Raw genomic sequence first — 23001 nt, 5'->3', positions numbered from 1 at the left:
GGGCTCTGCCCGGGGATGAGCACCCCAGAGTGGGGCTGGGATGAAGGGCTTCGGACTAGGAGGGCTCTAGCTGAGGGTACAAGCTCTGAGGTATGGTCAGGGATGAGGAGCTCAGAGCTGGCACAGAGGGTTGGGATATGGGGTGAGGGCTCTGTGGTGAGGGGTTTGGAATGCAGGTTGCCCTGTGGCTACACGAGGGGGAGAGTACGCCCCACAGCTGTCTTTTCTGGCAGGAACACTGGTGCTAGGCAGGGAGAGGTGCCTCTCTACCACAGGAGCTCCAGCTCAGAATTGGGGCCTTGACGTGGCAGGAGGGCCATCCCTTTTGACTGCCTGTGAGTACTGACTAGGTTAATGTGTGGATATACAGCTTATGGGGAGCTCCGTCCCCTCAAGATCTGCACTAGGTTCTGTGCTATTGAACATGTTCATAAGTGATCTGGAAAAGGGGGTAAACACTGAGGTGGCAAAATTTGCAGAAAATACTAAAAATCTGGTTGAGCAAAAAAAGTCCACTGAACCTTTAAATTATCGTGCTGCTCACTCCCCCCACTCTCACAGATGCTGCTGGCCTTCTGTCCAAGGAAAACAGACCGTTTTCTTTTACCGGACGGAAGACCAAAATACTGAACTGTCTACGTGAAAACCAGACACCTGCAACCTTATCCAAAGTGGGCCATTAAAGTTACTGAAGGACTCCCAAAACTGGGTGACTAGGCAACAAAACGGCATATATTCATAAGAGAGTATCTAGATAGTTGACCTTGAAGATCTCTAAATTATCACTTTTGTATCCTTCAAATAACATCCTGGATGTGTTGTATAAACCTACCATCTTAGGCATTTGATTCTGCCAACCTTAACTGTACTGATGACAGTAGGACTTTACAAGTAAGTTATTCCCCAAAATGCAGCATTCAAAATAGCGCTTAACAGTGCATACCCTGCTGACTTATCAACCCAATGTGCTTAAAGATAGCAGACTCAGGCCTCAAACTTGCAGTCTCACTTCCACATTTAAGAAGTGTTTGGATTCAGTAGTTTTGTATTGGCCCGTTGTATGAAGTCAACTTACAAAATTCAGATGTGGACTGGGATTTTAGACACTTCACACCATTGAATCCAAGAATAGGTAAGAATAAAAAAGAGCTCAGATCAAAATCAGGGTACAAAATTGTCAGCGATGAAATGCAGTAATAGTGTTCATCTTCTTTCAGCACATCTTTGTGGGATTTTTGCTAAATCCTTCCTTAAGGCAACACCGCCAAGCTAATCAACAAGTGCCTTTGGCAGCCAGCAGCTGTGTGGACACGTGTGACATTGCTCAGCATGCCTTTTCCTGGTTAAGTAACTGCTGTGCAGAGTCAAGAGATGCAGTGGGACTGGCACTTAATGCTCATGTCAGAGGAGGAATATACTACTATTTTCATTTAGGAGAGGGCAGGCACCTTTCTTCCATGGGGTTTTTTATATTACTAACATTTGCATATTTTGTAACCAGAATTTTGGCAGTAAGGCACTTCCTTTTTCATTTTAAAATAGATTTTAAATAGCTTGGTCTTCTGGACTGAATAGTTACTATATTTAAACGTCTTTTGGCAGGTGCAAAAAGGTGTTTGAAATGTATGAATTTTGGACATCATTTGCTTGCTAAGACTTTGAGAGTAGTCCTACTGGAATTATTGGGGCTATATGCATGAATAAAGATATAAAAATCTAGACCTATGTTGTTACATTTGGTATGGGCCAGATTGTGCCACCGTTATTCAGGGTGAGTGGTATCTTGCTCCATGATTAGCCACAGTGAAGTCAATGAGACTATTTGTAGAGAAGCACTAGTCAGTGGAAGTAGACACTGCATCTTTCCTTCCTAGTTAGTATTAACTCATTTCTATCGCTGTTCTGTATTTAGTCAGTAGGCAGACCAGAGCTCTCATCTCCGGTGAATTTACACCATTAGGTGTATGCACATTACAGAGTGCTGAGCAGCCATTAGAAATGGAAAGCACATTCATCTTTTAATAGCACCAGGAGTCATAAAACAATCATGAAGTGATGCCCTGATCTCCTTCCTCATAATGAGCCATGGTTGTTCTGTTTAGTTGACTCCTTTCATATTTATGTTCATCAAACACTGCTCTCAAAGTTGTTTGCAGGGCCTTGTCATTGTCATCTTTTTCCTTAATTCCTTCAGTGTCTCCTTCCCTATAGCAGCTTTAGACTCCTACCTCCTTTTCATCCCATCTGCTAAAATGATTATCCGTGAAACCGGTAATATTGACATGGCATATTATTGCTAGGCGTTAGTGTTAAACCACATAGTGATATTAGTGAAGGATGAGCAAGTTGGGAGCTTCCAGAGTCTTTGTTTCAGGCTATCTGCAGGGCCTAGATTTTTTTTTTTTTTAACTTTGGAAGATTTCCTTTGGAACCTACGGCTTTTAAAATGGAACACACACAGACAGATACGGTGAAGTGTGGTACCCTTGAGGTTGAGCAAAGAATGTTTAGCAGATCCTGTATTCAGCTTCCTCAAACTTGACCTGAATCATTAATTACCTGTAGTTATATTCTTAGCCCCACTTGCCTTAAGTCACCGGTAAGGAAGAACATTTTAAAAAATAAAACCCCAAACCTACAATTTCCATTACTAAAGTCACTTTTTATCACTGAATCTCAGCTGTCACAAATGGGATAAGCCATCCAGGATTAATGAGGAGCTATTTTGAGGAGATTTTTGCAATTATAAAATCTATAGTCCATAAACTTTTTATTGGACAATGTATTTTAGTAGTCATTTTTGGTCATGAACATATAGCTGTTTCATGGATCCATCAGTGCTATGACACAATGTTATTCAATGTTCACTACAGAGCTTCAGGCTGGATATAATTTAAGTGCCATCATAAAACCATATTGTTTTCATATAAAGTTTTTTTTAAACTTTACAGCGGAGGAGTTCACTGACTCTGACTGCAGCTAACGTATATACTAAAGGGACTATCTGCTCTCCTAAGCAGTATGAACATATGTCAGCTTATTCTGAGCAGAGAGACCAGGTTTTTCCATCCACCACCCATTTTGTACTCAGTTATTTCCTAGATCCTTTCCTCTTACCTTACTCACCCCCGTTTTCCTTATTAGTTCTTCTAACCACCCCCTTGTAGTCATACTGACTTTGCAACATCTTTTCTCTTGCTGCCAAACTGGAAGGAAAGACTCCTTCCTTTTAGACTTCAATACCAGCTAGCTGCCAAGGAGTGGTAATTAGTTGTCACCTGCTCATTGGACATACTGCATGCCATATCCATGGTGTTCCAGATGCTCCTCTCTTGCTCAGCCTTTTAAAACTGCAGCTAGACTTACGGCAATTACTGTATCTAGTTTTTGCAGCTGGAGGGATACAAGTAGCAGTATCAGCCCAACTGGGGGGGGAATCAGAAATAGCTTTTTTTCTTATTTACAAAATAGCTGGCAGATGTGTGTAATAAAGGATTTGTGAGTAATGCTTCTATATTCATAAGTAATGTGCTCTTCTCACGCTCACAAGCAAATACACCTGTTATTATATATTACTACTGGACTTGGTATTCCATATGTACCCAAAGTGGTTGCCATTCCCCAAAGGAAAACTTAACATGCTTTAATAATCTCTGATCAGAAATGTTGACCCTTGAATGATATATATGTTAGGTTAGATGTGTAGGCTGTAGTGGCAAATACAAACATATAAAACAAATATATATTTGTGTGCACAGAGACATGGACCTATTTAAATACAAAAAAACCTAGCAAGACTGTACTTTAACAAGTTGAGCCTTGATCAAAACATGTTGCGACAGAAGTTAAATAGGAAAATTTCTAGAATTCTAGCTGACAGTGGGTTCCCTGTTTTCAGTTAACTTCCTCAAACCTTCCTCTTTACTGTTGAGTTTCTTATTTTTAATAGTTTGTTTCAGCCCAAAGTCAGCTTTTTGCTTGTGGGAACTTTGAAGGGAAAAAAAACCCTCATGAGTACCACTGGTTTTCAGAACTTAAAATGAATGTTCGTTTTGTTAAAAAAAAAATTGATTCTTTTTGGCTTTGATAACATGAAGGATCAGACCGAAAAATTAATTATTGTTAGTAACACCCAAGGCACTGTATAATGAAGAGACAGTATAGGCCCCAAAGAGCTTACAAACTTTGCTAGGCTAGGAAATAACTAACCCAAAAATACATATAAATTAAATTAAAATGACTGACTATGCACATGCAATATTTTATTTCCCTTAACCACTAGGATGCATGTGAACTTTCTTGGATACATTCATGATTTCAACCATAGTAGCATCCATCTCCACATATACTGAAATGTTTCCCCTTTCTCCCAGCCAAATTTCCCACTACTACCTTTAGATTGTGTTTAAGAAGTTACCATGTCACTGTCAGCATTTTAACTATGAATTACTGCTCTAAGGCCATACATAAGGCCATACATTTGGAGAAACAAAATTCCAGCTTGTTCCACAAACACAGCTTCTGTGTCATTAGACAGTTGAGCAAACTACTCATTATTTGTTTCTTTTCAATGCCAGTTTTTATTTTCATTAATGGCCTCTCTGGTCAAAGCTGGAATTAATGCAGTAGTCTAAGACAAAAAGCCATTATCAAATATGTTAGTTCACCAGGTCTCCTCCTTTTCTTTCTTGGAGAGATCCTGATGGCAGTGTTGGAGCACTGTTTTTCTTAATACCCTATTATCTTTCAGGTTTGTGGAAACCAAAATGAAGGAGCTGTTTTTCTGCGTGAATTTACATTGATTCGGCGAGAGAGCCTCCATGATGATTTCCTGTCCGACTTGCTGAGTAACCATAAAACTGAAGATCAGGTAGGCCTTTTCCACATTCGTTTTATTAATACTGTATCCCAAAAGTAGCATTTGCTGGGTTGTGACATTTTACATCTGGTCTTTCGCTCTGTTGTCCCTTTCTGTAAAGGTTCGGGCTTTAGATGGTGTGAAGAAAACAACATATACAGCCAGAATACAAACACAATTTGAGGAGTGATAGGTTTGTGTGAAAAATTTCTTGTGTATGGTATACCTGTTGAACATTTAGGGACAGACTTTTGAAAGAGCCCATTGGTCCCTAAAATTATGGTAGCAATTTTGAGATTTTAGGTGTCCAGGTTTCTGCCTTTATTTCATATGCACATGCAAGGTGGCGTGCACAAAAGTTTCTGTGTTCCACAAAAAGTTTAGATGGGGAAAACACTTGATATTTCAGAGGTTCTGTTTGAAATACCATCTTGAAAACTACTTCTGTGTTCATCTTGAAGGGACAGTAAACAAAATAAATGATGCTTTGTGAAGAGTAAGTAAATGGAATGTGGCACTAAAAAGGAAGAGAAAAATGGATTTAGAAAAGAAAGTTGTTTTTTTTGTTATCCATTCAGTGTTATCATAGTGTGTGTTTGTGTAATATTTCTGTTTGAAAGTGTGAGGGATTTCTAACTTAATATTTAGCAGTTTGTTCTCTCATAGTTTTAAGTTAGAAAAACTACACAGCAAATCAGTTCTTGGTGATATGTTGAATTGTGCTTGAATTTGAAATAAAACAGCTGATTTTATCATGACAATAAATTTGCTGGCCTAATCCTTTCAAAGGCTGTCTTTGTTTTCTAATACATTGTGGTTCAGCTGGAATAGTGACAAATCAGCAGCTGATGTATTCCGGATGGTTGATGTGTTTTAGAGGTTAGAGACCACAATAATGATCCTGTGGGGCAGGGGAAAGACCAAGAAACTGAAAAAAGGAGACTCAGCATTGAATCATATGGTGGAGCAATGATGCTTACTGCCTACGATATGTACTTATCTAGTAGTCTAGGAAAGAAATGCCTCAAGTTAGCATTCCTTAGCCATGAAAGATTACCCAATTACTTTTTGTGAAAAAAAAAATCACACTGGGATGTTGGAGGGATGTCTTTTGATAAATCTTGTTGCTTCCCAGTTAACAAAGGGAATACAAAACATTAAACAATCCACTGTGTATATCTGATATATCTGCTTTCTGACAAACTGGCGTTTTACAATTCCACTAAAAGAGTTCACAAATTGGGCAAAATCAACACTTTGTTTTTGTAATTTTATAGGGAGTGAAGAGCAGTATCAAGCAACTGCTTTACTGCCAGTGCAATAAAGATTCTTTCTAAAGATACTATAATTTCCCCCCATGATTAATGATGTGGGGGCCTGAATCGCTGTGTTAGAACCATTGAGAACCATGCAGCCTAGTCCAGCAAGCAGCTTTTTTTATTACCGTTTTGTCTGTTTCACTGACAAAACAGTCCTGTTTTGTCCTGTTGTTGTCTTGGAATGTCTTGGTATTGTGCCTGATTGCAAGTGTATTACGATAGTGTTGACAAGTGAAAGCATAGTGTAAATTACCCAAAGTTTTCTTCCAAGATACTGTTTGTTATTCCTGTCCCATAACCACGCCCTCTTTCTTACTGTCTTCTCCCATATTATATACATACACACAACTACATCCAAAAGCATTATGAAGGTTGCAAAGTCAAGCACTCAAAAGTTAGGAGATGCCAGATTTAAAGTTCCTTGTAGCACCTTCATTCACACCCTTCTGCAGATGTGTTATGACATTCTTTTACAAAATGCTCACATACTATTTTTCCCCCCCACAGAACCCCTGCTTTTATAAGTATACAGGATGGATGGTGCTTCACTAGTGAGCTGCTATTCGATATTTTGTTTTCTCCTTGTTCAGTGCATGGCCCTATTTCCTGCACAAAATTCAAACCTTGATCTGATGACAAAATCACTAATATCCTCCTGGGCTTTTGGAAGGTGCTCATTGCTACACCATTTGAGTGTTTCACAGACATCAATGAATTTATCTTTATGATACCCTTATGAGATGAGAGGTTTTATCTCCATTTTGCAGATGGGGAGCACAGAGAGATTAAGGTAAAAAATAAATATTAGTTTTGAGTGGCTTTTTGAGGCATCTTAGACCTAGTTTTATACAGCACATGATACGTTCAAGGCACAGCTCCAGTTGATTTCAGTTGCAGCTGTAAATTCTCAGCACTTTTGCAAATCAGAATCTAGGATCTCAAGTCAGACACTCAAAAATGAGGAACGCACATTAGGCTGAGTTAAAGTTGTCTGAACAGCTTCTCAACAAAATGTTTGTAAGATATTTTTTTTTTTATGTGAGCAAAACATTTTTCCCTAACCTCATTCTGGGGGACAGCTGTATTGTTGTTGTGGATATTTTAAAAAATGAACATGAGCTAGATACCTGGCATTAGAAATTTCACACTAGGTAGTTCAAGATTGACAAAGCTATAAGCAACTAGAAAACAAGGTCTTATAATGGAAAGTGGTTAGTTTATCTTAAGTATAGGCACTACTACCTACACCTCATATAATAAAATGATATATTCTTTCTGGAGGTGTCTATTGTCTCCTCTCTATGAAACTTCTAATGACACATCAGCAAAATGTGTTTTTTGGAATAAGAAATGCAAGCAGATAATGTTTCAAATAAAAATATTTCTGAGGGGAAAAAAAATGAAAGTGACAGTTTAATACAAGGAAAGCTCATGTTGGGTATCAGGTAATACAGTATTTGCTAGAGTGGATCACAGAAAGAATGTATCTAGTCTGATATCTTGCCTCCAACAGAGGCCAGTCTCTCTCGCTTTTGAAGGAACTCTGAAATCCTCCATATGTTTATGAAATTTGATATAACCGAGCAGAGGTGGAGGAGGGAGTTTTCTTCTGATTTAATTATTCTTTAATATTTCAAATGGCAAAGCAATGAAAGTTATTAGTGGTCCCCTGAATTATCCACCCACTGTATACAATCTCCTGATCCTCTGAGTTAGTGAAGTCAACTAGCAATCTACCTACCACAAACTGCACTGAGACATTAAAATCACTGTGCTCTAGTGTGATTGTTTGAGTTTTCATGTTATGGGAAAGGAGGCAGTAAGGATTGTGCACATGCTTAAGGCATCCTAAGAAATTACTCCAGTTTGGATAGCTGTCGGTGTTGGATCAAATGGTCCCCCTGCTAAGAACCCTTTTAGAGGAGGAACCAGTAGAGCAATGTTAACCAGCAGTGAATTATCTTTACTTGGCACAATTGGTATAATGATCCCAATGTGCTAGGGAAGGCATGCAGCTCTCTTGGGCAGTCCTCTGGCCATAGGCATGTATCTATTTATTGGACAGCCACAGTTGATAATGCCAGTTGCCCCAGTGTGCGGTCATTCATAAGAGAATAGTGTGTGGCTATATGATACATAATGTGGTTTACTTGGCACTCGGACTGCAACTATCCCATGCAGCTTCTGGGGAGCAGATCAAATGTAGTTTTGTTGCATGTAAACTATTGCAGCAAGAGTGTTTCGTGGGTCACTGTCTACTAACTACCATATGGGGAGTGTTGAGTAAAGTAGAATGTAGAGTTGCCCACGTTTTTACTTTACTGCATATTACACTTGGAACAGTACAGTACAGCGCAGTAATTCCGATCTTTCAACCAAAGTACCACATGAGCCCTAATTCCATGAGTTTGTTCGCTTATTAACTCATTGCTCTGAGACCTCAAAAGAATGCTTTTCCCCCATTCCTTTTTGCCTAGTCTTCTGTGCAGACGATCTTAGCACCTTAGGCTACATCTACAGAGCAACATTATTTCAAAACAACTACCGTTATTTCAAAATAATGTTGAAATACTGACAAGCTAGAGGACTTCTTACTCCAACTCCTGTAACCCTCATTGTATGAGGGGTAAGGGAAGTCGGAGGAAGAGTGCTCTATTTCTAAATAAGTGCTGTGTAGACACTCCCAGATTTGAAATAAGCTACGCAAACTGGCGTAGATCAATTTGTGTAGCTTATTTCAAGTTAAGCAAATGCATTATGGTATGCTGTGTAGCTGCACCCTTAGAGACTAACAGATTTATTAGCTTTCATGGGTACAACCCACTTCATCAGATGAAATAGTAAGACAAAGGAAACATGTACTAGTTACATGGAAAAAACCACAAAGATGTCACCTTAGGCTTTATGCTTCCACATCGACTAAATTCTCATCTTTGATAAGAGATATTTGTTGCCTCTGAACAGCTTCCCATTGTGCCCGCTGTCATAAGGGAGAGCTGGTGTTTCATGGCGTGCACCCTGCATTTCTGGATCGCCTTCACTTCCACGAGGCGTACAGATAGTTCGGATTAGTCCCTATCTAGTCCGTGCCGCGTGTAGCTGCGCAGCACGGGGTTCGCACTAGCCGGCTTTTAAAAATGGCGGCGCCGGCTTTATGCTAATGAAGCCCGGGAAATTCAAATCCCGGGCTTCATTAGCAAGTTCGGTATGCATACATTACCCCCCTAGTTCGAACTAGGGGGGTAGTGTAGACATACCCTTAATTTTCTTTCCTGGATTGTATAACATTAGATGCTTCGTGTGAACGAATCGTCTGAGAGGTGCCTCTTGCTGCCTGGTTGCTTTACCACATCACTGTAGGGTGTAACTGTACTCTGGTTACAACATGTATGCGTACATAACCCAACCCTGCTCACACCTCTGCTGATGATCATCAGGTTCAAAACATTACATGCATTCATTACTGACTTGACTTGGCATTTGTTTGTACACAATAATATTATATATACCTGGCTGAATCAATTGTTTGTTCTGTGGGGATCAGACTCTTGTTCCCTTTGGCTGTCTGGAACTGGATTATCACAACAAACATTTGACAGTTGAGTCAGGCCCACCAAAGTAATGAGAGTGGCTTAAAAACAAGATTTAACGTAGATCTCTTATCCAGTCTGATGAAAAGTCAAGAAATGGAGAAAAGCTGCTCCAGTTCCTCCCAGTTCACACCACTGCTGCTCCTGCGGCCACAGGAGAAGCAGTGGAAGCAAGCTAGAGAGATGATACACCCCACCTCTTCTCTTTATCAATAGCGCTGATTCAAGCACTAATTCGCCATTCTGCAATGAGGCTTAAAGCACACATTTCCAATTCCTAACAAAATATACGTTTTCGTAATGCAGTTACCCTCAAAATCCCCAACTGGCTCCAGGGCTATAGGTTGGTAATCAGTTTTGAAGAAGCCAAAAATCAGTGTACATGAGCACAACCTGAAAGTGCCATATAACTTTAACAAAATTCTAATTAAAGGAATTCTGTTCTTCTGAGTTGGGTCATGAGTTCATCAGGTATGAGAACTGATTGTCTGGTGTCTCATAAGTCATGCTGTTGTGGTCCAATCATACCGTGATGTGTTGCATTAAATTCAGATGAGATGATAAACTGCTCTCTTCTCTGACATCCCTCAGGGTACTTGGAGAACATCTATAACATTAAACTGCATGAACGTAAGGTGAACCAAAAAATCAAGTATCCCTTTGTCCACACAGTTCTTTGAATATAGGCCCAGCTTCTTTGCGAACAGCCTGTTTAGAGAATTTTCCTTTATAAACATCTCCAATAAATATTTTGATCCTATATTTATTTAAAAAAAAGCTATATGCTTCCTGCAGATTAAATTACTTTTAAATTGCTAAAGCTTTTTTATCTCAATGGTTTATCTGTTTAAAAAGGCAAAGTTTTTAGAAATATGTTTAGAGATCTGTGAATCTTCAAAAAGTTAGACAGAGAATTGGCATTTCCCAAGTCTCTCAATTCCAACCCCTCTAAATGCACTCCTATTTTAAAGATTCTTGTTTTTTTCTCGTCCATTTCCCCTATCTACTCTTAACAGTGACTTTTTTAATGTCTGTTTAAAAACAGGGGCATAACCCTTTTAATGTCTGGGACCCATTACTGTAGCTATATATTTCTTTTCTTTGTTAGAAAGCCAATCAAGATACCACTGCTGAACAAAAAATACACTCCAACGCTTGGACTCCAAGTTTTGCAGCTGCCCAAATTGCCAAAATTGTATCTAGTGTTGTAGATGATGTATGAGAAAAGGGGGATTTCATTAGAAAAATGGTATTGTTAGCCTTGTCCACATAAGGAAAACTATCCTTTACTGACACTGGTGCTCTAAGCATGATTTAATTTGATCTAGAACACAATTTGTCTTAATCTACATTTATAATTAATCAGTGTTCACATGAGTTCATATGCACCTCTCATTGCCACCTAGTCTCAGCAATGTAGACACAGCAAGTGTATAAATGTGTAGAGTAGCTTTTCTTTTTGCTGCGGGAAAGTACCGGGGACCCCTTTCCAGCCTTCACTCCCATGTCCCTTTCTTGAAGGACTGCTATTTCTCATCCACTGCCTTTTTGTTACTCTGTCTTCTAGTATTTGCAACTCCTATTGATGTGGTGTCCTCGGCAAAGTTTGTTAAAATGGCAAGTGTGGAAACAGCTAATTAAGCTAAATTGAGAAGGATTATAATAAATTGCCAAGACCTGAAAGTATCCCCCCAAGATTTCTAAAGAAACTCTAAAAATGAAATTTCAGAACTGCTAACTGTGGTACGTAACGTATTGCTTAAATCAACCTCTGTATTAGGTAATTGAAGGATAGCTAATGTAAAAAGGCTGCAGAGGTAAGCCTGGAGCACTTACAAGTCAATAAGCCTAACTACAGTATGAGGCAAACTGGCTGAAACTCTGTAAACAACAGAATTAGCAGACAAATAGACAGCAAATAGATCATCTCATCTGAAGAAGCTCATGATGCTATATATATTTTTTGTTAGTTTGCCACAGGACTACATGTTGTTTTTAACGTTACAAACTAACACAGCTACCTCTGAGATGGTTTATTGGGAAGGACTCAATAAAAGTTTGTAAAGGGGAAATCATGAAACCAATTTATCAACATTCTTTGAGGTTGTTGTTAAACCTGTGGACAATGCAATCAAATTAATAAGCAGTAAATATAAAATAAACATAATGAAGCACTTCATTCAACATATAGTCAACCTGTGGAACTCATTGCCAGGGTATGTTGTGAAGGCCAGAAGTATAAATGAATTAAAAAAGGAATTGAGTTTATGGAGTATAGGCCCATCAATGGCTATTAGCCAAGATAAGGGATGTAAGCAAATGTACTATGTATGCTTGAGTTTTTAACTGTTAGAAGTTAGACCTGAATGGCATGGGTTGGATCATTCAATTTCCATTCCTTCTGAAGCATGACACCTGTCACTGTTGAAAGAGGGATAGTAGGCTTGATGGTCTGACCCAGTATGTCCGTTCTTCTGTTATGTAGATGCAAATACCAGTAAGGACAGAGAAATAATACAAGAAGACTGAGTAATTTTAGATTATAAAGTGATAAGAATGCGATCTTTGGCTGTGCTACATCTTCCATCACTACTGGAGCTGCCCTGGTGATGTAACTCAGTTTTTCTGGAGTAGATGAAAGCCTGCATATGGACAGCTTAAAATTGTCAACAGCTAACATGGTGTAACAAATTACTAATTGAAATGTTTGGTCATCAGTTTTCCAGAATAACAGGAAATTTTTTTGTCTGCTTTGTAAGACAGGTGGTAGTGGTGGTTTTGTTTTGTTTTGTTTGGAGGCGGGGAGGGGGCAGTATTTTTCCCCTTTCCTCTATGGGCATAACACATAAAACTGATTTGCATTATTTTCAGAGCCCACAAATTTGCACTGCTTAATGCACTCCTATTTCTGTGTTAGTTTGCATACAACTTTGTTGCTTTAATGAGGAGGCTTGATAGTTTCTAAGAGAAAGATGATATATGTCACGTGTGCAGTACGAATGCCAAAATGCTGAAATTTCATAGGAACATGATGGAATCTTCTTTAATCAAACTGACTATAGCAAAGCTGTCTAGAATTGAATAAAGGAGCAGATCACATTATCCTCCTGCAGTTCATCTCTACTGAAATTAACCTCGGGAATGTGTTTCTAGAATTTTTTACTCATAGATTTGAGAAGTATGATGAGGTAATATCTGAAATTTTATTTGACTTGTTTATTTGTGATTAGTCATATGAACCACATGGTGGTGTTCACGCTTGTAAGTGTAGCCCTTCTGCCAGGTAGTGCCAGCAGCCTCCAGGGCCGGGTTCAATATCTAGGGGGTCCTCTCCATCCATCCAACAGAGAACTGGGTCAAGCCCCTACCCAGTAACCTGGGAAATTCACACAACACCCTAGGTGCCTCTGCGAATGTTTCCCCACTCACCAGCACAGAGTCAGAGGATAGAAAAGACACCTTTAATGCCACTTTACTTCTCTCCCCTTTATTAGTGTGGGAAAACACCATTGAGTTCGTAACCAAAACCATTAGTAACTGTCCCAGCTCAAGTAGGCAATGTCCTTTGCCTCTCAGGTTCTTAAGTCCAGCAATGTAAATGTCTCCTTCATATGCCCTATCCTTTTCTGCACCCCACTCACAGGTGCTGCCTTTGGTCAGAGCAGACCCAAAGTGCAGTGATGCATCTGCCAAGTTTACCGCCCATCCGGAGTGAAGGGGAGGTAGAAGGCATCTTACTCACTCTGCTGGCCACTCGCCATCCACCTGATCACTGCTCTGTGGCACCGCTCTGCTGGCCACTCGTCATCCCTCACTGCCCCTGCTCTGGTGGCCACTTCTTATGGCTTTCCATCACCGCTGGCTGCTCATCATGCTACTCCTCACATCTTCCGCTGGTTTGTGGTGGATTTGGCTCTGGGCCAGACCTAGTGATTTCAGCTCTCACTGATTTCAGCTCTTAGCCCAAAGCACAGTGGGGAGAAATAGATTGAACCAATCTTACAGCTCATGCCTGGAGGGTACGCAGCCTGCTGACTGAGTCCTCCCTCCCCAGCTTAATCTCATAGTGCTCTGGAAGACAAGCCTCTGTCCATCCAAGTGTATTTACAGTGACAGGGGCTCTCCTTTTAACTGAGTTAAACACAGACTGACTGTTCTGCATTCCCACAATAACTGCAAGCATTGGTGATCATATCTCACAATTCCTGCATTTAGTATTAATACAATTTGTGACCCCACAACAGCCAAATTGGTTACAATGGGCAAAACACCATTGTAACAGCCGAATATCTAACACATCTAAATGAAGCAGGGGCAATGAGTATTTACTTAAACATACCCAGGATTTCTTTTTCATTGCAGCTGGGTGAAATGGAGTTTCCTTTGCATTAGCAATTTAATTAATTGTCCAGCATGGGGAAATCCACCTTCATCACAGCAAACCCTATGCTGCCCTCCACTCTGCCTGGCATGGGAAGTGGCTGGATGACTTTATACCCTGATAATCACCATTTGCCATTGTAGCCAAGAAGCAGCATTGACTGCTAAAACTTAGCCTGGGTAATAGAGCAGCCACAGAGTTGCAAAATGCTGAGCTCCATCATTCCAAATTGCACTGAGAATTCTCCCATCTACATTGAATGTTGGGGCCAAAGCCTGTAAGGACTTTGGGGCCATGCCTGTCTCTTGCTATTAGTATATGACATGCCTGATGGAACTTTGATCCTCAGAAGAGCATCTGAGCACTACTGTAAAGCAATAAATATTTATTCCTATTTGCTGTTTGCACAGGCATAAGACTTACATGCAGGAAGAAGACCCAAGAAGCCATGGGTGCTTTTAGACTCTGAGTGTGGTAGCAGAGGAGAAGGGTTAGAGAATATTTGAAATGTTTAAACTTCTTCCTTTGTGGGTCACATAGAACCTTGCCATGGCATCGTTCCTAGAAAAAAGTAAGGATTCAGAGTAGTTTTCTCTTTTAACATTCACACAGAGTAATTGTATATGCCTATGTATTTCCTAGCTGTCAAGTGTACTGTCACATCCTGGTTTGGCCATTGAGAAGGAAGCTAATGTGGGGTGCTGGGAACTCTGCTTACTGGTTATGTTAAGCAGGATACCATCATTTTCAATGCTCACAAATGCTCTCCAAAATCTGGGTTTTATTCCCAGCTGTCACTGAACTCCAATGTAACCTTAATCCAGTAGTTTTGTGTGTCTCTGACTCTTTCTGCTCTCATTACTTGTCTTGTCTACTTAGACTATAAGATCTCTGGGGGTATGGACTGACCCCTTTTGCTATGTGTGCAGGGCCTAGTAACATACGATCTTGAACTCAGGGCAACCATAATATAAATTGTAAATGAAACACTTCACGCATACCTGTGAGCAACACCCAGTCCTTTGACTGTTTCCATAAAAAAATTGAAACTAGGGTGCAAGTGTGGTCAAAGCAAATCCATGATTAAATTCAAGTGGATGCTTGCAGAACAGTTAAGTGGTAGTTGCCCAGCTTCTATTACACCTATTTAAAAAAAAGTAATTGTTTGAAAAACTATGTATGAATGGAGTTGAAATAAACTACTCATCTCCATTTTAAATAGGATTGCTGCTGCAGTACAGTCAAACATAACAATGTGGCTTTAATAATGAGTTGCTGCATGCTGTAATTGTTAAATCATAATGAATGTATTTAGTCATTTGGCATTTAATTAACATTCCACAATTCTTATTAAATCCTTATCTAAAGCTTACATCAATGTAAGTGCCATATTTTTATTTTAGAAACTTTTCTCTACTTTTCACTGTGGGCAGCGAATGATCAGTATTTTGCAGATCAATGAGACAAATCCACATCCAGATATCTTGGCTCTGCTCCATCCATTCTTATAGGCAGATGTTTGTAAGAATCTGACTACATCCGATTCATATTTTTGGGAAAAGCAACCAGTAAGAACTTCTTGTTTAAACTTGGGGTCTCAAAGAATTTTCCTAAGAGCTCTAGTACACATAAACTTCCTAATCAAGACACGCTATGGTGGTGGTATTTCTAGAGTTTGGGAGCACTCTTGGGAACAAAAGCCATTTAGATTTTTTCATTTAATTTCACCAGCCAGGCCATCATTTGCATACCTCTTCGAATGTTAGTGATTCTGACCCAATAGGATAGTAGTTGTTGTTAGCATGATCTCAAAGATTTTAAATTGACTTGAGAACATTGTTCTGCTGTCTATAAGATTTTCATAGTGCACTTAGCACCAGAGTATCTAAATTCCTTTCACTATGGCATTAAGGTAGGTGACTGACTAACTGCTGACATCCTCTATCCTTGGGGAGAAATGTGTGCAGTGGAGTATCTGGTTTTGGTAGCAGGCTTTTTTTTTAATATATACATTTTGCTATATATTGGTTGGAGAATATAAAGTCAAAGAAATGCACTTGAACTTGGAGTGGAAGGTGCTGAGGTTTGTGATGGTCCTAAGTTCCTGCAGAGAATTATGTTCACAGCCACCTTGGATCATCCATTAAGAAAAATCCATCTCCCACTCAGATAAGCTTTACCTTATTGTGGAGACTTCAGTTGTCACAGAGAAATGCTGCTGCTGACGCTGATCTTCTTCCCACGTCTTTAGATGGCCTTTTAGATATCCTGGGCCCAGGCCATGAAATGTCTTGGGGAAAAAAGGGCCAGAAACTAAGTTCCCCCTGTGCTGTGTGATTGTGCAGCTTCCCATTAAGCCCTGCACAGAGGCTTAGGGCTGCAGGGGGAGAGATCTCTCCCCAAGTGCCTAAGGCTGGCAGGGAAGGGCTCTTCCTTGCTGGCTCCAGCATGCAGCTTCTAGGGCTGAGGAAAAGAGAACAGGGAGCTGCCCAGGTAAGCCCAAACCTCAACATCCCTACCCCAGCTTGACCCCTCCCCATAGTGCCAAATACCCTCCTGCATCCCAAAGTCCTTGTTCCAGGGCCACATGCCAAATCCCTTAGTCCCTGCCCAGAGCCTGTACCCCCTCCTACACCCCAACCCTCAGCCCAGAGCCTGAACCCCCTCCTGCAACCTAGCCCAGAGCCCTTTCACTTCAACTCTGTCCCAGCCCTGCCCTAGAGTCCGCACCTTCAGCTAGAGCCCTCACATTGCTGTTTCCCAAACCTCTACCCCAGCTCTAAGCCCCTCCAATGCTCAGAACCTCTTGGCCACACGAATTTTGTTATGTGCATCAACATGAAGGTAATGCATTGCGCATCACCTTCACATTGGCGCGCACAAGAAAATTAATTCCGCTCAGAGGTGGAAAAAATTAGAGGAAACACTGTCCAGTACTTTGAACTTGTTTAGAAAGTGTATGGGCAGGCTTTGTAGAGCACGGAGGACTGGTCTTATGTTCACAGTAGCCTGTGTTGCTGCCAAGGTGCATTGCAGTGTTCTGTCCTAGCTGGCATTTCCTAAGTGCGGAAGCCTTGGATCATCATCAAGATGATGGTGTATGGTGCTGTACTCAGCCACCATTGTAAAGCATTAAACCAGAGTTTTCACAGGCACTCAAAGTTACATGCCAAGCTCCTTTAAGCACTGTTGGAATTTTTTAGCATCCTCTTTTCGTCCTGAAGGGTATTTCCTTTTTTCCCCATAGAGAGAGGCAATACGTTTTGTGTCAGAACCAGTGAGGCCTAATTTCTTGGCAGGTAGCATTAGTGAGGTAAATGGATAAGCAGGCTTAAAGAGAATTTCTGTATAGTAAAGATGAGGGAGAACCACTTCCAATGAACAAGGTGATAATGTGTAAGATAAGGTTAGGAATTAGTTGAGCGTGGACAGTGCATGCTGTACCCAGATCAGTACCTACAAAGCACCCAAGCCAATCCCCCAAAGCGTGATGCAATGTACAGTGCATGCAGTGTAATGTGTAAATGTATCGAGAGGAAGAGATTTGTTATGTAACATTGAATATGTGCTAAGGCCTCAGGCCCACCAACAGGGAGAGGGGTAGAGCAACAGGAGCAACTTCCCCAGGACCTGGCAATTCAAAAGGGCTCTAGGCTCCTGGCCATTGCTACTGTGGTGGCAGCAGCAGCTGGAGCCCAGGCCCTTTAAATCATGGCTGGAGCTTCAGGTGATGCAGTCCGGACCCACTGTTCACCCTCTTTGGATGGTGCTGACGGCTGGGGATCTGAGCATTGCTAGCTGGCTGCCTCAGCCCTGCCCCTTCCACCTGAGGCCCTGCCCCTTCTGGGAGCATGGAGCCACCCCTGCAACCTTGCCCAGGAGCACAGCAAGTCTGTTGGCTCCCCTGTAATCCCCATATCCACCTGCACTTTAATCAACTTGGCTTAACTTTGCAAATAAGAAACCTGAGTGATGAAACAGGAGTTGTGAACTGAATTCTTGGGGAGCCAAATGGAGACAACTTGAGGAAATCCCAACACAGCACAGTTAGAGATTGTATTTCAGCTTTGTAACTGTTCTGGTGTGTGATCACAGGCAAATGACTTCTCTCTTCCCTTGTTTCCCCATTTGTAAAATTGGAAGAGTAGCAAAATAGTCCATAGGGATTTTTTTTAAAAGGTGTTTTGTAAAGCATTTTGAGATTTTTGGATGGGAGGCATTTAACAGTGCAAAGTATTAATATTTAAAGTGTATTAAGAAAAGTGTATAGAATTTTGAGGAAATCCCAAAGATTCAAGGCTGATTTAGTCATAAAGATGGGTGGGATGTAGTTAAATTATTTCTACTGTGTTTAGAATATGCCCGCATGAGCTTTTTCCATCTTATAGAGAGGAGGAAACCTGAGTGATTAACTAAAGGAGGTGCTGCATCAAAGGGGTGTGTCTAGACTACAGGGTTTTAAAAAAAAATATGGCCTTTTTAAAAAAAAAAAAAAAAAACTTCACCTGCATCTAAACTGCTGCTGTGTTCTTTTGAAATTAAATCGAAAGAATGCGGCAGGTTTTTTTGACCACAGAAAACCTCATTATACAAGGAATAACACCTTTTTTTCGAAAGTGCTCTTTCGAAAAAAGGTGTTATTGAACACAGTGCTTTTTCGAAAGAGAGCATCCAGACTGCGTGGGTGCTCTCTTTTGAAAAAGCGGCTCTTTTTCAAAAATATTGGTTGCTCGTAGTCTAGACGTACCCAAAGAGTTTCATTTGTCATATTTTCTCACAGAAAATGCAGCCATGTTATGGCTGTATGCAAGATAATAGGTATCTCAAAAACAAATTATTAATATGTAAAATACAGCTGGCCGTGTGTTTTATTAAGGGTAAGTGAACTTCTTCTGATCAGTTTTAAACCCATTTTACTAGCATGGGCTCAAAAGTTTTGCCCAACATCAAACAGACTCTCTCTTTGCTTATGTGACATTATGTTAAAAGGGGAAGATAAATCCTAATGAAAAATAAGCCCTACAAATGGGGCAGCTGCTTGTGCTGTACTTCTGAAAGGGCTCGCTACTCTACCTAATCCAAAGGATGGGCTTCCCTGGGCCTACCAAAACAGGATGGAATTTGTATTTTGAAATTGAATTACCACTGAAGGGAGAAACCTGTATTTAAGTAATAGGAAAATGTATTTGCTAGGTTAGGCATTCATTTGCCTCTCTTGTATGCACCAAATTTCAAAGAAGTCTCTGAAGTTCTGCCTGCAAAATTTGCTTGACTGTTCTTTTTGTGTAAGTACAAACCTGTATTTCAACACACAACTGTAGATATTCTGTATACATATAATTATGGAAGACAGACATGTGAGCAAATTTTAAGAGCAGTTTAGGAGAGTCCACTAAATATTTGTTCATTTGTGTTTAGCCCTTAGTTTTTCAGTTCTCTTCCATATCTGTGTGTGCATATAAATATGTCCCAGGGAAACTGCAAATTAACATTGATTGCATTATTTCATACTGCATTTTTAGTATTAGCTTTGGCAGTGACGTAGAAGAAAATCAGCTCAATAAGCTCCACTCCCTTTAGACAATTCATAGCAGAGGGAGAATTAACTGAAATAAGGTCTTGGCTAGTTAGAATAATTTAAAATATAGATTAGATTCTTTGTTTTATGAGTGTAAAGTTAACTTTCTAATGGTGATAATTATAATTTCTTTTCATTTTAAATTGGAGAAACACATTGTTATATCTACCATACTTAGACCTACAATGAGTGCAGGGACTGGACAAGATGACCTTTCCAGGTCCCCTCCAGTCCTACCATTCTGCGACTAATGCTAATTTCAATGGGAAGAGGAATCTAGGATATCTTTGAGAAGGAGACATTGTTTCAGCCTCAGCTCATCATCATTTGAGTTGCTACCATTGCTGTGTTTCCTTATGGATATATGTTGACTACCTTTTGCATTCTGTTGGAAGCATCAGTAATATGCCTGAGCACCAGGTGTGAACACTGGCAGATGGCTCTTGGTCTCTATAGTGATGTCTAGGCATTGGGCAGGATGGGGAAGAAGAATGGGTACAGAGGGAACTAGCTTATAACAGGGAAGACATAAGTGTATAAATGATAGGTGGAAGAAAGTTGTAGAGACACAACGTTATCTAGACTATTTGGCTAGGAAAGGATGCCTTTAGAGGTGGCACAGGCTAATGTGAGGAACTGGGTTATGCCACTTGTGACGGAAGCACTGGTATTGGGGTGTTCCCAGCCCTCCATGTAAACTCTGTTGAAAGTGAAGACAATGCTCCAGAGTTGGCTCAGAGGGCCAGGAATACTTGCTAGTTCTGAGATCGCAAGCCTATAAGTGGCATGTGCCATCTTTACATACCAATTTAAACTGCTGCCAATAGCTTATTTTCTGTTCACAGTGATCAAGAAAACCACACTCTCACTGAGTTCTTGTATGGTAACTCTGGAATTTGATCTAATGCTCTGAATCTAAGAATGAAACTATGGACCTATTAAGAGCAGGTTATTAGAACACAGCAGCTTACCTGCCAGAGGTGGATAAGGGGTTTGTGGGGCCCTGGGCCAGGGTAAATGGGGACCCCCTCCTCACTCCCTTTTCCCTCAGTTCCTCTCACACCAACCCGGTGCTCCTGCTGGGAAAATAGGATTGGGGAATGGGGGATTGCCCCACTCCTTCTGACCTGTGCTCCTGCCGGGGAGAACAAGGCAGAGCAGGAAGGGTTGTGGGGATTTTTTATGCCCCCCCAATTGGCTGGGACCCTGCAGACTCCATTGGCCCAGTGGCTAATGGGGTATTCTTGACTGCTTAGTCACATTGAGCACTAAAATTAAAGTGTGCTTGTGTTCATGTCTCTTCATGGTATATTGGGTCAAATTCAGTGCTTCAAGGCTTCACTTCTAAAGCTTATTTTGGACTGGCATAAGTCAGATGAGGGATTGCTTTACTCTGTGAATCAGGAATTCCATTGGAACTGTTGACTTGGAAGAGTTAAGCTCTGGTATTACAGTCCTTCAAATACAGGAGGAGGAAAGTAGCTTACAAAATAAGACAAGTGCCCTACTAAAAGGTTGTTGACAAGAGGAAAAAAGTCAATTTTTAAGAGTAATGGAACCTAAATAGCAGTGGTGGAGGCTGAAATCACAGTAGACATTTCTGTCCTCATGGGGGGTGTTTTAATTCAGACCTGAAAGCTAGTTTAAGGAGTATTTCTATGTACACACACATTATATATGAAAGATGGTCCCGAGCCATACAATGGGGCTCTTTGGATCCACGTTTTCCCTGTTTGTGCCAATTCTGTGGTTCTGGTGCATGCTTTTCCAACAGTTACATCTTAACGTTTTTTTAGAATAATAAATTTGTTGCTGACTCTGAGATGTACAGAAACCAGTTTCACATTCTGAGGCTCTTTACTAGGTTAAGCTTGAATGGTGAGAGACATTGCTGCTTATTAGCAAGGAGCACAGACCACTAAGGGAAATGTGTTCCCCGTGTCAAAGATAATGTGATGTTGAGAACAAGTCTCTCTCCCTCAGAAAATTCCATATGGAGCTGTAAGGTTATGGTTTTTGGTGGAAATGGATAGGGTCATTAATAACAAAAACAAAAAAACTATTAAAAAAAAGTGTCGTTCTTAGCTTAGCTATTTATATTTCTTTGTACTGAATAACTATAAATAAATGCTGAATGACTCATTCAGATTTCACATTGGTTTCCATGGCTTTATACTAAGTGAACTTCTCAAGCAATGTTAATTGCACTTCTGTGAGAAAATTTAGGGAAAATAAATAATAATTTACTTGATCAGCATTGGCAGAACCCTGCATGGATACAAAATTGGTAATTTCATCAGCATCTGCAAAAATGACCTGAAGATATCTGCATCCTCATCTTTGAATATGAGTACCCATGGATATGAAGCAGATATCTGCACATTTGCAGGATTTTATATATAAATTTTATATTTGCATCTGTATCTGCAAAAGATATCCACACCCAAGGATACAGGTACCTGTGAATACCAAGCAGATATCCATAGATTTGCAGGGCTCTAGGCTCAGTTTGCTTCACTGGAATGATTTTTGGCCTGTTTGCCTGTTAGTTGCAGTAGAGAAGTTAGAGGTTACAAATGCTTCATTGGAACAAACTGAGATGCAGAGACCTGTGATTATCACAGCAAGTAATATCATATGGATTCATAATATCTTAATTAAGTAGTTAATGTATTTTGTTTTAAAAAATTAAAAGTAGTATTGAAAACTGATCTTATTTAAGAGTCCAGTATTTGAGTAAATACCTTTTCAAATTTGCCAGGGATGGCAAATCAATCTTTCACAACTTGTACGAATCCCAAATATCACCAGTCCTGCTCCTGGGTTTTGTGAAGGGATCATTCAGAGACACCTTCCTCATCAAATTGACCACATCACTCCTATATGCTTTTTCACCTGTACCACTCATACCTCAAATTATTCAAAAGACACGTAAAGGCCAAGTGTACATCATTCTGTTATTGCCAATGTGGCCCAGACATACTTGGTTTCCTTACTGCAAGTGACTGGCATTCTGCAGTCCTCACTCACTGGCATCCTGCCTGGATCTCTTACTGCAACACCTCCTCTGGAAGCTACACCCGAATCCAACAACACTTTGTCAAAGTCTAGTTCCATGGCTCCATCATGCCGAAGAGACAGAGTAAAAAGAATACAAAGAAATAGCTATTGCCTGACAACCAGACAGACGTACCTATATAAATGGAAATGGTTTCGGCATAGTGTCAGCTGAGGCAACAAACACCACCTACTACAGTACCTCTCCACCATACTAG

The 23001-nt window shown here is 40.4% G+C and overlaps 1 protein-coding gene across 9 annotated transcripts in view; it reads left to right on the top strand.

The window, feature by feature from the left end:
- The window catches only part of ADAMTSL1 (ADAMTS like 1), a 707788-nt gene that overhangs the window by 177466 nt on the left and 507321 nt on the right, over nucleotides 1-23001 (top strand). For all 9 annotated transcript variants that reach the window (XR_012904618.1, XM_075931513.1, XM_075931510.1 and 6 more), the window contains exon 2: nucleotides 4751-4870. Coding sequence is in view for 8 of the 9 variants with exons in the window: in XM_075931513.1 (XP_075787628.1) it covers nucleotides 4751-4870 (120 nt within the window). In the remaining variant the exon portion in view is untranslated. The remainder of the gene's footprint in view (nucleotides 1-4750; nucleotides 4871-23001) is intronic.

Source organism: Pelodiscus sinensis, chromosome 6 (assembly GCF_049634645.1).
Source record: "Pelodiscus sinensis isolate JC-2024 chromosome 6, ASM4963464v1, whole genome shotgun sequence".
In the NCBI taxonomy this organism is placed as follows: Eukaryota; Metazoa; Chordata; order Testudines; family Trionychidae; genus Pelodiscus; species Pelodiscus sinensis.
The sequence above is the reverse complement of the archived record's forward strand: the minus strand, read 5'-3'. Positions and strand labels throughout refer to the sequence as shown.